Below are 17,040 nucleotides of genomic sequence, written 5' to 3' on the forward strand. Positions count from 1 at the left end.
GGGTCAGCACAGCAGGCATCACTCGGACACTCCGCACTTCCCGACTCTTCTCTCAGTGTCCACACTCCTCTTCAGGGCGGAGAGCTCGCCTCCTATTGGCTGCAAGTTATGCTCGTCCCAGAGAGCTCGGACTGCCACTGGAGGATACATTCATACAGGCGGGTCCGGCCCTGCGCCGTGAGTAGCGGCACAGCGAACCAATCAGGTGTGCAGGCACGCGAGATTGGTTAGCTGTGCAGCTGCTCACGGCGCGCTGCTCACCGCTGAAGTGTGGGATGGCTGTGAGTCCTCCTCCAAGTCCCGACTTCTCCCTGCCTATGCAAAGTATTGTGACCTCGGCGATATGAATATCGCCCACGTCCGCAGAACGATAGTCGATATCATATCGACTATCGTTCAGCCCTACTATATACTGTAATAAATGTGTATGCTCAAACAGAAATCATCTACCTGTATTGCTCTCATGATCAGCCATGTCCAGCCAGGGATCCTGAGCTTCCTAGCAGCATGCAGAGAAAACCTGGCGCGAATTAACAAGTGGAGTAAGCTGATCGCATCTGCAATACCGCCAAACGAACGTGCCGAACAGCGCCATCTTTAGTGGAAAAACAGTACTGCAGCTACAAGAAGCTTTTTTGCCATTCCCTTTCCAAACAGACATATTTTTAAAATAAAACGGAAAAGGAACACTTACCAGTCCCACCGCAGAATCCTGTAATAGGATTCAAACTTCACCCATCACGGCGGGCTCCGTCAAAGACCTTCAGGGACCAGGTCCTCCTGCTGTAGGAGGCCACTCCCTTGGACCTGTAGAGCGACTTGCTGAAATCTCCTTGGGTAAAATTTTTAACCAGGGTTCCATTTCCCAGGGTCCAGCGCCCGAAAGACCACATTACAGGCTAAACCTCGGATCTTCGGTTGCCATCCTTTTAGCGCTTAGCCTTTTGAATGGATCCAATAGATCGCCCCTTTTTCTGGGACAATACCAAATTTTGGAGAGCTTTAACAGCCATGACCACCACCTTCAAGACACTGGCGAAAAAACTGATGTTACTCCTGTATTGGAGGGGTTATATAGGAGGAACTTCCTGTCTATTGGTTGCCAGTGTCCATTCACCTGAAGGTAGCGTATAACCCAAATAGTAATTATTACCAGCTCTGTGTCCCGTGATGTATGATAAAGAAAGTAGGGTCATCAGGAAGGGGAACTTGCTGACTCTTGACCAGAGTTACCAGCTAATCAGGATAATTGCCAGAACTCCGGCTGCAAGGCTCCACTCTCTAGCAGCCTGCTGACTTACATGAGTGATGTCACTGTCTGCAGTAAGAGAAGGGATTTGATTGGATAGTAGGAGGATGCTGCTGCTTAAGTAGAGAGTTGTGGGGTGCTCTCTTTCCTCTTCCTTCCAATGGAAGCCAAATGTGGACAGGAGGAGGACAGCGGGGTGAAGGGTTTGTTATCTTGATCTTTGTTCCATTCTGTGTCCTGCAACTTATTTCTTGACCAGTGAGATGGTAAAATCAAGGCCTTCTTCACTTGCTGGCGGGAGCTCTTTAGGACATCAGAAAAGTAAGTGCAGGTGGGGGTGGGAGGTCCATCAGAGACCAACAGCCCCTATGAGCCCTAAAGCCCCCTCTTACCTCCAAGCCTTGCACTCTGACTACCCCCCCCCCCCAGAGGCCCCAATAACCCTTCAGCCACACTAACCTCTCAGAGCTGTTAAGCACTATTTCTTCATTCAAGGTCCCCAATGTCCTTCAGATACACTTCTTCCTCAGGGGTCCCAGAGTCCTTCAGATGCAGTAAACCCTCAGAGACCCCTCAGCTCCTCTACTTTCCTCAGAGCCCTCAGTATTTCCCTCTGACACCAGTGATGGAACATATTCTTAATGACAGGCTAGGGAATGTTTTCTTCCTCCTGACCAGCATTGTAAAGGGCTCCATACTCCTGACCCCTGCACTCCATCATTGTGTTGGCTCCATATTGTAATGATTGCCCATTGGCTGCCTGTGTAGTGTAATAATTGCCCTTTGTAGGCCATGTATGGTCAGGAGGATGGTCATTGTCTTGTGTATGTATTGTCAGTGATGTTTGTTTAGAGGATAATATTGCTAGAATATACAGTATCTCCAAAATGAAGAGAATGTTCCGGCCCCATAAATAGGGAAATGCTCTGACCCTGAAGGGGTTAATCTACAAATAATAAATGTTAGGGCAGCGCTTGCACTATGGAGAAAATATCTAAATCCATAACACGATAATTCCAATAAAACCTTCTGATAAAGTGTCAGACAACTCCTGGGGTAACCTGGCAGCACTTACTCAGAAAACCCCCGGCTGTGGATGACAGGTGTGCTGGGCTCTGTAGTCCCACAGAGTTCAGTGCCTGTGAAGCAATAGCCTCTATAGCAGAAAATGAGGAATACCGACATATGGAGATGAAGTGCTAATCCATCGACAGGGTCCCGATTACAGATACTCCAGTGGATGGCGGACCAGATACCACTTAGATGTAACCAGAGATGGCGCTCTCCTAACCTGGTGACAACTGACACGTTTGAATTGGGAAATGCAAATCTTTGTCCAGGAGGCTATTGGCAGGTGAAGAGGTCCTAAAAACGCTCCTACCACCGCCCAGATTCCTTAACCATTTATTGCCCAGAATGGCATCTTCTATAACACTAAGTTCATACAAAACTTTTTTTTTTATCATCAATTACTGGTAAATTGATATAGAATACTATAAAAATGCATAAAACAGATGAATCAAAAGCAATCAGCCCAGTATCAGTAATGTATTCAGTCCAGTCGGAGCAATTGTACTAAGCTGAAAAAAACATTTTGATTCCCATCTGGACGTCTTTTTTGATAAAATTGCCCCCCCCCCCCCTCCACTCTGGGTTCACCATCTCATCCCCCCCAAATCCAGTCCCTTTCAGACTCCTATTGTGAGACTGGTTATAATGTCTCTGGAAGGGGCGCTGATCATTCCCATGTAAAATCTTACAGAAATCTTCCCTAATCCCAACCATTAATTATCATTTCATTCCCCCCCCCCCCACATACAATGTCTGGAACCACCATTTACTGACACCAATAACTCCCCTCGTGGTACAGACCATAAATTCCCTCATTGTAATATACGGGGTTATTCTGAAATTTCCACACTATATATGTGTGTATCATCATCTGCTGGAGATAAAAGAGGTCACAGTGACTATGGAGGAAGAGTACGGACATGACGGGGGGTTACTGGGTGTAAATAGAAAATAAGATCTTATTACCTCCTCTACTGCCACTTCCACCAAGGAATTTCCTGCCGCATGGAACTTCCTGTCTTTTCCCAGATCACTTCCTGTCTGTACCTGACATCACTTCCTGTCTGTATTCCATAGAAACTTTCTGTCTGCACATGAGTGAGATCATCACCTTGTGGAGTTCAGAGAAACTGCAACCCCAAGAAATGTCTCCTTGTAACCATTCCTTTTAAAAATATCTTACAGAGCTACCACAGAAGTTAAAATATACCACAAAAAAGTATAAAAAAAAAACAGATACAGTTCTTCTGCAACCAATTGTTTAACAAAAAAATTTTTATTGCCAGAGATGTATAGTAACTAAGTAGAACTACTTCACTACAGTACTTAAGTAGCGAAATGCGGTATCTGTACTTTCCTAGTAGAATTTTTTTATCCTACTTCCACTTTTACTTCACTACATTTTTTCGATGATTTCAATACTTCTACTCTGATATTTTATTTTTGTGCTGCATAGTTACTCGTTACTATTATAAAAATTACCACTGCCAGAACAGTAGATGGGGGGTTTCATGAAGCTCAAAACGTGTGTATTATCGGAGCATACGAAAATAAATGCTACTGTATGTATAAATAAAAGCTGCATTTGAAATAATAAAAAACAATATGATGTTCAAACTTTTGACTTCTTTCTTTAATAACTACATAACACAGTACTGGTACTTTTACTTTCAGTACTTGAGTAGCAAATTTGTTTAAAAAACTACTTGCAATACTTAAGTACAAAAAATGTTGAATACTTTAGTACTTCTACTCAAGTCACTTTTTGATCGAGCACTTGTACTTTTACTCAAGTATGGGTTTCGAGTACTTTATACAACTCTGTTTATTGCATACAGAAATGTCTTAAAGAGACAGAACAAAAATCTAACAACAAATGTACAGTGTTTAGCTAATAAAATAAATGTGGGGTGGTTCTATTTATTATAAACTTATTCTATTGTCTATTCCTATAATAGTCTATCAAAGCTCTAATTTGGTTACTGGAGGGTATACTAACAATGCTAGCTGTAAAAATAAACACACTGCTTTAATAAGCAAGGATCTAAGTTATTATAAAGAAAGTAAAAATGCTAACATAAAACACTAAAAGAATACTACAGAGCATATAAGACAGAACAATCACAGATAATACTTTAAATATTCGTCCTCAGGGTTTGATATCTTTCAGCTGGTCTCAAGCACATACAGAAGGACAGAAAAAGGTAGCACAAGAGCCATGGTGGCCAAGAGAGCCAACAGCCAAGAGATAGAATTCTAGCTGGCAATTCTTTCAAAAGTCCACTCAGACACCACCCACATAAACACCCACTGTCTGCTTGTCCAATGACAGCTCATAAGATGCCCTCTTCCTAATCAACAGGGAGTATCTCATCTTTCCAGGAAGAATGTTATTTTCTTCCACTAGGGGCACCATTTGTTCACGAATCACTGTTTTTGACCTGGGTCATCTTCCAGTAACAGTTGGCCTTTGATGTTGGTATAACCTCCCCAGGAGATCTTATCTGAGGCTCCTCTACACCCATACCTCACAACAGGAGGCTTATGCGAGAACATCCTGTGAGGATATGAATTCCCATTTATGACTCCTTGTCAGAAATGTCCTGTTGGGTACTTTGCATTCCAGGCCAGGTGTGATCAGTTTTCAATCATCCAGAAACATCTGATATCAGAACACGTAAAACTACATGTTGCCTCCAACAGCTAATAAAACAGATACCCCATAACTGATCCTTTTGGTAAAAAAATGCAAAAATACACCAAAAAGCATAAACGTATATATCAATCCACACATAATGAAGATGTCAAACATAAATTGCAAGGATGTAATGTTCACATAGGAATGGTGGTAGAGATCTCACAAAGTAAGAGCAATTCCTTGACTGCTTATATAAATAAAATAATTCATCCTGGAATTAAAAAAGCTGCAAAGTAATAAATAATATATAAACTGGGTCATCCACTTCATCCATAAAGGCATTGTGATTCCAGATCTTCTAGATCACATAGAAGGAGGACTCATGGATGATTTCATACATTTGTTTGGAAGGATAGAAGAATTCTCAGAAGGGATCATGTAGGATGACAGGAAAGGCTCCTGACTGGTGGGATCATCCAAATATAATGATTACATCCATGAACTGGAGCGAGCTCGTTGAGGTGATAAAGCCAATCTGTAATCACTGTGTAGACGTTATCCAAGCACTCTGCACACTCCAGGTGTGGAGAAAGTCTCAAGGTGGATTTAGCCTGTCATTTATCATAGGTAGAAATGTCAACGCATGGACTTCCACAGGGACCACCGAAATTACATATATAACTTGTACAGGGTCAGGTCTAGGGATGATCGAACTTTTCAAAGGTTCGGTTCTACCAGAACACCTTTCTGTTTCAGCCAGGTCCCGCAAGCTATGGTTTGCCCAATTGAAGGTATGTAGTTGTAAACATATATGGACCAGGGCCGTCTTTAACATGAAGAGAAAAGGGACATCCGCCTCAGGCCCAGTCATTATTACATGGTTACATAGTTACATAGTAGTTGAGGTTGAATAAAGACAATAGTCCATCCAGTTCAACCTGTTTAGGTGTGTGTGGCCGTAATCATCTCTCATACCCCTGAATGTTCTGATCCTTGAGATGTATGTCTAAGAGTCTTTTGAAAGCAACCATACTTCCCGCAGAAACCACCTCTTGTGGTAGAGAATTCCACAATCCTGTAGCCCTAACAGTAAAAAAACCCCTGCGTTGCCTGAGGTTAAAACGCTTCTCCTCTAATCGCATTGTATGCCCTCGAGTCCTCATGCAATCCTTTAGACTGAATAGCTTTTTTTCTATGCTGAGATAACCATTGAGGTATTTATAAATTGCTATCATGTCCCCTCTCAGGCGTCTCTTCTCCAGGGAGAATAAATCAAGCGATTGCAGACGCTCTTCATAATTAAGGTCCTCCAATCCCCTAATTAGTTTAGTTGCCCTTCTCTGGACTCTCTCCAGCTTCAATACATCCCTCCTGAGGACTGGCGATCAGAACTGGATGCGGTCGGACCAGAGTTTTATAAAGTGGTTTATAGTTTTATCTCTGGAATACATCCCTCCTGAGGACTGGCGATCAGAACTGGACAGAATACTCCAGATGCGGTCGGACCAGAGTTTTATAAAGTGGAAGGATTATAGTCTTATCTCTGGAATACATCCCTTTCTTTATGCATGCTAATATTCTGCCTGCTTTGGCAGCGGCCGCTTGACATTGCATGCTATTGCTTACTCTATCCTCTACCAAGACTCCCAGATCTTTCTCCATTTTTGATTCCCCCAAAGGTTCCCCCCTAAAGTGTATTGTGCTTTTATGTTTTTAGTCCCCAAGTGCAAAACCTTACACCTCTCCACATTAAACCTCATTTGCCATGCCGTTGCCCAATTATTTTGGGCCCAAAGCAGCTAACCTTCTCCTGTTCTACACCTGCAGTCTCTGACCTTATCTTTTAGTATGCCAGCAGTCTGTGACTCTCTTCTGTACTACGCCAGCAGCCTCTGACCCAGTCTTGTACTACGTCTGCAGTCTCTGACCCTCTCCTGAAGTAGGCCTGCAGTCTCTGTACTATGTCTGCACTCTCGCATGCACACAAATACACACAAGTTTTATGATGGTACTGTTGGTGCTATAAAGGTCTACTCAATAAAGAGAGAATTGCAGGGAATTGTGATGAGAATTTTTGACTTTAGGCAGAAGTAGTGCGGCTGAATGGGAGAGTTATTCCAACTCTGCTATTTTGGCCTTAAGTTTGAAATATTCTTTTCAATTTCCTGTAATTCTCTCTTTATTGAATAGACCCTATAATCTGATGATAAGTAGGCGGAGCTTCATGGAAGTGGGTGTGGTACATTTTTAAGTAATTGATAGCTGTGCTGCAAAGTGTCCCTGAAAATTTTTTTCAAATGTTTTCAGCTATGCATGACTAAATCTGCAATCAATTTTACTGCAAAATCAAAGGTGCCAAAATGTCTCCCCCCGAGCAGTAATTTATTTCTATCCCCCTTGTTGGGAGTGGAGATGACCCATCTATAAGGATATACAGCAGTGGTCCTCAACCCTGGCCTACAGGGCCCACTAACAGGCCAGATTTTCAAGATAACTGAAATACATCCCAGGTGATATCATTTGCTGCTCAGTGATTGCAGTACTCTAGTCTGCATCTCCCCAAGGTAATATCTAAAATCTGGTCTGTTAGTGGGCCCTGTAGGCCAGGGTTGAGGACCACTGCTATACAGTACATACACACAGCACAAGGCCGTGTTCACACTACCAGACGTTTCTCAGGGCTGCAGTTCCACTGAGCTCCACAAGGTGGTGATCTCACTTCTAACCAGACAGGAAGTCTCTATGGAATACAGACAGGAAGTGATGTCAGATACAGACAGGACATTCCATAAGAAGGACAGAGGGTACATTGCCTGCTCTGGCGGCAGAGGAGGTAATATGTAGATTAACCCCTTCAGGGGGATCAGTTAATGAATAATATATCTTCCTTCCAAAGCTGGTGATACATGACTCAGTTTTATCATTCAGCCAGCGGGCTGAATGGAAAAAAAGGAGCCAATTCCCCCCTCCACACATTGGAGGGGGATGGGTGAATCCTCCCCGCTGCACTATTGTATTCTGACAATGGGGGGCGCTCCTACGCTCTCAGAATACACAGATCAGTGATGAAGCTATTGGTTGCACTATTGTATTCTGACAATGGGGGGCGCTCCTCCGCTCTCAGAATACACAGATCAGTGATGAAGCTTTTGGCTGCAGCCGCTGATGGAGTGACTTTTATCCGGCAGTGACCACACATGGATGGAAATGTGACCGATCCCTACTGAACCAGCTGAATTTCCATGTATCTATGGTCACCTCCCCTCCCCCTCATCTCCTTCATTATGTAAGTCATGCTGAGATAATCTCCCATTGGCTGAGCAATATTCTCATTTGTCTCTGAGCTCCTTCTTGCTATTCCTCGTCCTGCCTGTTGTTTCCTTGGATTGATTTTCTGTGTAGTGACCCCGGCTTCATCTCTTGGATGCGCTCGTCTGTTGCTTGTCCTGACCTTTATCCTGATTCCTGGATCTCCTCCTCATCTCTCCTCCATATCCTCTTACACAGCTTTTCTCCACACCTGCAGTGACCCTGGGGGAGAGGGGGGGGGGGGGGTTAAAAGAAAAGCAAAATCCATCCTCTCCAAAATTGTCTGGTATTTACACTCTGTTCCTCCGCACGTCACCTGATCACATGAGAGATTACTTTCACAGATTCCTGACAGATCTCTGTATGGTAAAGGTCAAAGTTCACTCTTCAGTTTAGGAGAGGAAGGACGCACCCAGGAACAATGATTTGATTTGCATGGGAGCCTCATATAGAGGGCCCCTCAAATCTCCCCATCCAAATCCCCCTCCAACCAGAGTCAATATGTCCTTTGACATCACACTGACCTCACAGCTCCTCCCCCAATGTACCTCCATCTGGCTTTTTTTTCCCTGATGCTCCTAGGGTGTTGGTGGATCCTTGGCATCCTAACTAGCAAAGTGGGACTGTTGGTCCTGTATTGTATGTAATGATGTCAGAATGCCTGCAACAAGCTTTTATATTACTTATTGGGGACTGTATGTCCATCCAGAATAGTGCTAATCCAAAGCAGGATCACCATATGTGCACATCTGACCCCTGACCTCCACAGTTCCTCCTGCATGTAGATGAGGCTGATGGAAAGATACACTCAAGTTTTATGTGGGGTGTGGATCCTTTGTGTTGATTGCCAATGGGAAAGGCGTTTAGAAAATGTGAGCGTAGTTTGGGTTGCAGAGTTTAGGTCAGCTGAGCAGTGAAGGGGAGATTCCCACTTAACCATTGATGAGAGTTTCTGTTGTGATGCTGCAGAGCTCCGAAGACAATAAAAGTGTGAGATTCCTTTAGTGTTTGGGTTGTGGATGCTCATGAAAGCGTATAATATCCTAGATGAGGGTAGTTACCAACCGTGGTAGTTTACTCAAGGCGTGTCTTATTCGATGGTATTTATAAAAATCCCAATTGGGGATGTCATATTTTAAATGCAGAGCCCGGAAGGAGCATAGGACTTAGCTTTCAAACAGGTTTCCTATGGAGGTAATTCCAGTTTCTTCCCATGTGCTTAAGAACAGGTCTTCGCAGAGAAGACCCAATGCTGTGATAGGAAGGGATGGCAGAAGGTGTTTCAGAAGGAAAGAATGAGGTGGGTTGTGTTGTAGTCATATGGCGGTAAAAAGGAGTCTTGTTGGATTCATGAGGGCTGTTTCCTCGATTTGCATCCATGCAGGGGTAAATTCAAACATCATCCAATTCTCAGTTTGGGACATTAGGATGGCTTTGTAGTAATTCTTTATATCTGGTGTACCCATTACTGTATTCACCCTTGCTGTGCTCATAATAGAGTGTTTCGCTCTGGGATGCTTGTTGTTCCATATGCTGCAACAAGCTTTTAGCCTGCAGAGTGTGAGGGGTCCTGTGTGGGTAAATTATACCTCAGACTAATATGGGGCTTTAACAAAATGGATGCCTGAATAATGAGATGAGGAGGATTCTGGGAATATCCATTGATTTTACTATCTTCACTCAGATCTGGAGCTTTCCTCCTGTGACGTCTGGAGATCATATGGATATCACATTGCCTCCACCTTATCCTTGATTCAATAGAAAAAAAAGAGGATTCTAGAAGTATTTAGAAGGACACAAGGATCTCTACAAGGACGTCATGATGGAGAATCAGCCGCCCCTCACATCACCGGGTAAGAGGAGACTTTATTGTAAAGGAGAGAGCAGTACGGAGGGTCCACCTAGATCCCCCATCATCTGATAAACACATAGAAACAATGTATTCAGTCAGTGTGTGTGTTTCCTACAGATGGATCCAGTAATGGGAACCCACCAGAGAGATGTCCCCGTCCTCTGTATTCCTGGGATTCCACACAGGAAGGTCACACCATCCCTCACCATCATCAGGTAGATGAGGAACAATCACTGATAGTATCATTAGGATCTGTACATTATCTGCATTGTTACCATTGATGTCATTTTTATTATATATTCAGAGTGGAAACCTGAGAGATTCTAAAGTTGAAGTTAAAGAAGAGATAAAATAGGAGGAGGATGAGGATGGGGTGATGGACGAGTCAGAGTTTCTAAAAGAACACAAAGATCTGTACCAGGACACCATGGAGGAGTCATCCAGCTACAGGAACCCACCAGAGAGATGTCCCCGTCCTCTGTATTCCCGGGATTCCACACAGGAAGGTCACACCATCCCTCACCATCATCAGGTAGATGAGTGACAATTATCGGTAGTTTTGATTTATACACAATATATTTGTTACAGTGAATGTTTTATTATATCTTTCAGAGTGGAAACCTCGGGGATGATAATATTGATGTTAAAGAAGAGTATAAAGAGGAGGATGAGGAGTATGGAGTGATGGAGGAGTTTTCAGAAGGACACAAGGATATGATGGAGCCACCTAATACCAGGAACCCACCAGAGAGATGTCCCCGTCCTCTGTATTCCCGGGATTCTACACAGGAAGGTCACACCATCCATCACTGTTACAAGGTTGGTGGGACGGAGCATCTAGAATATGGACTTGTGATGACGATGTGTGGATTTCTAATGTGATGTCACAATAATAAAGCTTATATTTTACAGATGATATTCATTCTCATTTTCTTGGTTTAGAGTGGAGATCCAATCGATATAGAATTTGAGGTTAAAGCAGAAGAAGAAGAGAGGTATGTGAGGGATGATCAGCAGTCTATGGAGGAGGATGGAATAACGGGGACATTTATAGAGGAGGACACTCCTACAGAGATCAGCACAGGTAGGTAATTAACACTAAATATACTCCCCCACCCATACTGCTTGCTGATTGGACCAGAGTAGGACGGGGACCGGGTGATATCAGTCTGTAATACCCTGGTCACTTTCCTGAGCTGTGTTCCCCCCGCTCTGTTTCTTTTGGATTATCTTCCGTCTCTGTGCTGCAGACACAATTTATGTATCTAGACTGGATTAGAGTTGGGCGAACGATCTGGCCAATCATTGGCTGCTCTCCCGTGCAGTGAACATCCTAATTACCAGGGCATTCGACCGTTTGTTCGACCAAGGGAATGACCACAATGCACTGTGCCACTGCATAGTGCATTGGAAACCCTGATTGGCTGAAGCAATAAAGGGTTTGCCCAATCAGGGCACATAGTCATGTCAGAGCCATTATTGGACACTGTGATGATGACACTATCCAATCATGGCTCATTGCTTAGTCCCACCCAACACTTTATAAAAATATTATTCCCATTGCGGCCATTTGCAATGTGATATTGGCATGGAGAGAGATAGAACAGAGCTCTGTTCAGTGCTATTGAGAGAGTTAGTGTGCTATAGCGTGCTATTCTGATTCTATTGTCAGTGTAGAATATAAATTTAGTGTGAATCTAGTGATAGTGCAGCGTGAGTGTAGTGACCGTGCAGCGTGAGTGTAGTGACCATTCATTTTTATCTTAGTGTCAGTTTATTTTGTCAGAGCAGGTTTCCTGTAGTATATTTCAGTGCATTGGTGCATGTTTACTGCAGTACATTGTAGTGCGTTAGTGCATGTTTAACGCAGTATATTTCAGTGCATTATTGCACGTTTAACGCCGTATATTTCAGAGGAGGTAGTGGACTGACTTACTAAACCATCCTCATCTTCCTCATCCTCCGTCACACAAGCACAGACTAGTGCGCAGACCACCGCAGCTGCCAGAGTGGCTTATTCTGCCTCCTTGTCCACAGCTACTCCTGCCATAGCCCTACCATCAGGCATGGAGAATCAGCTGAGTTATTTGAAAACAGCATCAACCACTTGCTCCTTGACATTGCACACCATTACTTGATTCAGATCTTGGTTCTGAGGATGAGGAAGGTAGGAACATGAGCCTACAGAGAGGGGAGAACACTGGTAAACAACAAATTGCAGTCCTGTTCCCCAGCCAGAGCATATTTGTCACGTACCTGATCCAAGGCCAAGGTGCTGAAAGGGCTCCCCTTGCTGCTAAGTGTGGAACACCCCTGAAGGTGGTACAGCGGGTGTAGTGCCCAAAATAGCACAGCTTGTCAACAGGGTGCAGAAGAGCTGAGCCGGTGGACACCTGGAGAGTGTTGGGAAGAGCCGAATACACAGCAAGATGGAAGCCTCTTAAGAGGAGCTGGGCAACCTAGTGGTCAATGGAAGCAGTAGTAAAGTCCAGGCTGAGGGTGAAACACAGGAAGTCAGTCCGAGGATAAGGCAGGTAGCAAAACAGGAACTAGCCGGGGGCCTTAAGCAAGGAAGCAGGCAGGAGAAGGTAGCAAGGTCTGTAATGTGAGTCAGGGTCATACACAGGAGGACTGACAAGGTAATGAAGAGAAGTCCTTGAGGCAAGCCAGGGTCATACACAGTAGATTAACAGGAGCAAGATTGGTGGAGCAAGCCAGAGGGTCAATGCCAGGAGGAAGAGATCAAGCAGAGTCAGGAGCAAGCCAGGTAACAACAGGGAAATCCAAGAGAAGTATACAAGAGCTCAGGAACACAGGAAGGCTGATGATAATCCAGCATTCTGAAGGATCCCACAGCAGTCTTTTATAGGCCAGCAAGTGGCTGCATCTGTCACGCATTGCGTGCACCGCCACTGCGTACGCCTGCTCGCTTCTCCCATGCCAGGGCGTACAGGGATGCACCGGATGCGCCCATTTGTACTATTGGCAACATTGTTAGTTCTCCTATGGCCATTTCCCTGACAGTATTGCTAAGTTATCTCCAGTTATGATAAGGATGAAGGAGATGATGATGATGAATGAGGTCACTGACGCGATTTGCCACAGCTCAGCTGTTTGGGCCTTTTTTAGCATATGTGCAGCTGATAGCACTGTTGCAGTTTGCAAACTTTGCCTCAAGCACATCAAGCGTAGCAAAAACACCAGACATTTTGGTACCACATGCTTGACAAGGCATTTAAACTACCACCACTCAGCCCATTGGCAGTTGCACCTGAAAGCCACACAAAAGGGATGCAATTCTTCTCCTCCACTCCTCACCTCTCTTCTCCTCCACTCCTCACCTCTGTATTCCCCTGCTATACCTCATTGCAACATGTCTGTCAGTAGCACACCACCAGCTGTAGACTATAGCAGGCAAATTTCTCTGCCCCATCTGCTGCAGTGAAAAAGAAAAATACAGTCACTGCCACCCACATGCTCAGCATCTAAATTCAAGCTTATCAAAGCTGCTGGCTTTACAACTCCTGCCTTTCCATTTGCTGGATTCTACCCCCTTCCATGAATTTGCAAAATGTGCTGTACCACAATGGCAGGTTCACAGTTGCTATTTTATTTTCATGTAAGGCCATTCAAGCTTGCCATCATGTGGAAGGCAATGTTGTGGCATAGTTGGGCATGGCAGTCAGCCACAAAGTCCATGTTACTGCTGACATGTGGTCCAGCAAGTATGGTCAGGGATGATGGATTCAGTTCATAGCACACTGGGTAACTCCTGCTTGCAACTCTGAAGGATGCAGGACAAGGGCTCGGTGCTGGAGCTTGTTGTGCTGCCACGTCTCCATACAGCTAGTGGTGATGCGAGATTTGTCAGCTCCATCTCCTCCTCCTCCATGCCCTCCTCTGCTGCATTGTCCTATGAACCACCAGTACCCAGTAAGCGTTCAAGGGGCTATTTAATTAGTCATGTCAAAAGATGCCATGCAGTGCTTCAGCTGGTCTGTGTTGGGGACAGGAGCCACATCAGAGCAGAGACTCTTGGAGTGGCAGGCCCAGAGATGGTTCATGCCACGCCAGCTTGAGCCAGGAATTGTGGTGTGCGATAATGGCACAAACCTAATGTCTGCCCTTAGACAGGTAAAGTTGACACATGTGCCATGCCTGGCACATGTCCTCCATTTGGTGGTGTAGCATTTCTTAAACAGGTACCCAGGGTTGGAAGATCTGCTAAAGCAGGCCAGAAGAGCCTGTAGCCATTTCAGGCGGTCACACACAGTCAGTGCTCAGTTGGCTGAAATTCGGTGGGATTTGTGACATGCTCACCAGGTGGAACTCGACTTTGCCAATGCTGTAGCAGCTGCACATGCAGCAGAGGGCCGTCAGCAAGTACCTGTGTGAGTATGGCACAATGACAGGCTCAGGACGGCTCAGCTTTTTTCCCCCACACCGATGACTGCTGATAAAGAATGTATGCACTGTACTGTCACCATTTGAGGAGGCCATGAGGGTGGTAAGTTGTGACAATGCATGGCATTATGGACAGGACACTTGAGGCAGAGCAGCAAGAGGAAGAAGAGGACTTCCTTTCCTCTCAAGGCCCACTTAATGCAGACACCATTCTTGCCATGCCACAGAACACACAAGAGGAGAGAGAGGTGGAGGATTCTGGCAGTTTTGGAGACATTGAACCTTAACAGATGGTTTCCGATCCCCAGAACTCATGGGAGTAGTACGTGCCTGGGAGGAAGCAGTTCCAGATACTGTAATCCCCAGTGACCCCTGAGGAGTCTTCTTCTAATGTCGGGGCAGTGTCCGCATCATATGGTGGGAGATTATCTGGGGAAAAAAAACGACAAAGAGATCTTTCCAGTTGACATTCCACTGTTACTGGGTCATGAGAATTGACTGCTTGCTAGAACTTGCTCAGTATGCTATGGAGCTGCTGGGCTGTCCTGCATCCAGCGTGCTTTCTGAACTTGCATTCAGTGCTGTGGCAGGTTTTGTGACAGATAAGAGAGTATGTCTATCCACAGACTCCGTGTACCAGCTGACATTTATCAAAATCAATCCATCCTGGATTAGCAGCAGCTTTCATGCCCTTGATGCAGATGCTGCTGATTCAAGTGCCTTCCAAATTTTGAATCTTTGAAAGACTGTCTAGGCTGCCTAGGTTTGTGGGTGTTGATTTCATCTGGAAGAATTTTTTTTTGGTGTAGGTTTCATAGGCACAATTAACACCCAAGGACCAATTTTTCCGCACCTGTTTGACAGGTGCATATAATTTCAATTGTTGACAGCAAGGCCTATTCTTGCTTTCAACAAGAGTACCTCTATAGGGTTACAGTGTTGTGAAGGCACCACCGACACCCAAAGCCCAATTTTTCTGCACCTGTTACTTCTATCCAAAGTGTGCAAAAGGAACAGCAGAATAAATCCAAAAAATCTCCAATCTTGTTCCGAGTGCACTAAATTGTGGCCTCATCATACAGACTGGCTCCTGAAGCCATTGTTTAAAAAATAAAGAAAGCTTACAAGAAAAATGTCATTTTTTTTTGGCTTTATAAATGTCAGGTTAAGGAGACCTCCCAGGCACTATATTTAAAGGATTTTTTAATATTTTTACTGTTTCACTTTAAGCATTAGTAAATTACTGCTCATTTTAAAATTATGTTTTTTATGATTGCTACATGTCCCCCAGGGCAGTACCCAGACCCCCATAACCATTGTATTCCCAATTACTTGCATATAAGCCTGCAAAATGGGCACTTTTGATTTTTCTAGTTTGCGTCCTATAGACTTCAATGGGGTTCGTTATTCGGTTACAAACTTTTGCAATGTTTGAAAGTTCTGCCACAAATCGAACAGGGGTCATTCGGCCCATCTCTACCCTGGATTTATGGAGATTCTGGGGTTCAGCTGGCAGCATAATGTTTATTTTCACCATAGGCATTACTAGACATAGACACCTGGGGAATGTGCTTTGGATTTCCTTACCCATGCCCGGATTTAGTAAGATCTCTGAGAGAGGAATTCACCTGGGGTTACTTGTTCTGTTGTCTGCTGGCTGTGCCGGGTGGAGGGATATACACTGTATAATTACACTGTATAATTTATATTGTACATTATATACTCCTGACCCCTGCACTATTTACTCTATGTTGTACATTACATAGTTCTGACCCCAACACTATATACTCTGTTGTACATTACATATTCCTGACCCCTGCACTATATACTCTATGTTGTACATTACGTATTCCTGACCCCTTAACTATATACTCTATGTTGTACATTACATACTCCTGACCCCTGCACTATATACTCTATGTTGCACATTACATACTCCTGACCCCTGCACTATATACTCTATGTTGTACATTACATACTCCTGACCCCTGCACTATATACTCTATATTGTATATTAAATACTCCTGACCCCTGCACTATATACTCTATATTGTACATTACATACTCCTGACCCCTGCACTATATACTTTATGTTGTACATCACATACTCCTGCACTATATACAGTACTCTGTTGTACATTACATCATTCTGATACTATATACTATATAGTCCTATCTGTTGTATCTTATACTCTATGTTGTACATTATAGTCCTGACTTCTGCTCTCTCCCCTCTACCCACTGCTATACACTCACTGGCTACTTTATTAGGTACACCCGTTCAATTGCTTGGCAACACAAATCGCTAATCAGCCAATCACGTGGCAGTAACTAAATACATTTAGGCATCTAGACATGGTGAAGACGACTTGCTGAAGTTCAAACTGAGCATCAGAATTGGGAAGAAAGGGGATTTAGGTGACTTTGAATGTGGCACGGTTGTTGGTGGCAGACGGGCTGGTCTGAGTATTTCTGGGATTTTCACACACAACCATCTCTCGGGATTACAGAGAATGG

General features: G+C 44.2%; 3 protein-coding genes across 3 annotated transcripts in view; 2 read left to right on the forward strand and 1 right to left on the reverse strand.

Annotated features, from left to right (window-relative positions):
- LOC309550250 (uncharacterized protein) overlaps nt 1–17,040 on the forward strand; it is a gene marked incomplete at both ends in the record, with an annotated part of 974,848 nt that overhangs the window by 620,337 nt on the left and 337,471 nt on the right. The window lies entirely within an intron of this gene.
- The window catches only part of LOC309549807 (uncharacterized protein), a gene marked incomplete at its 3' end in the record, with an annotated part of 245,362 nt that overhangs the window by 76,220 nt on the left and 152,102 nt on the right, over nt 1–17,040 (reverse strand). The gene's annotated exons all lie outside the window — the stretch shown is intronic.
- LOC309549809 (uncharacterized protein) overlaps nt 10,120–17,040 on the forward strand; it is a gene marked incomplete at its 3' end in the record, with an annotated part of 47,327 nt that continues 40,406 nt past the window's right edge. The window contains exons 1-2 of the mRNA XM_082250312.1: nt 10,120–10,334; nt 10,424–10,651. Of these exons, the coding sequence (XP_082106438.1) occupies nt 10,496–10,651 (156 nt within the window). The 5' untranslated portion in view covers nt 10,120–10,334; nt 10,424–10,495. The remainder of the gene's footprint in view (nt 10,335–10,423; nt 10,652–17,040) is intronic.

The sequence above is a fragment of the Pelophylax lessonae genome, assembly GCF_965119305.1.
Source record: "Pelophylax lessonae genome assembly, chromosome: 3".
NCBI lineage: Eukaryota > Metazoa > Chordata > Amphibia > Anura > Ranidae > Pelophylax > Pelophylax lessonae.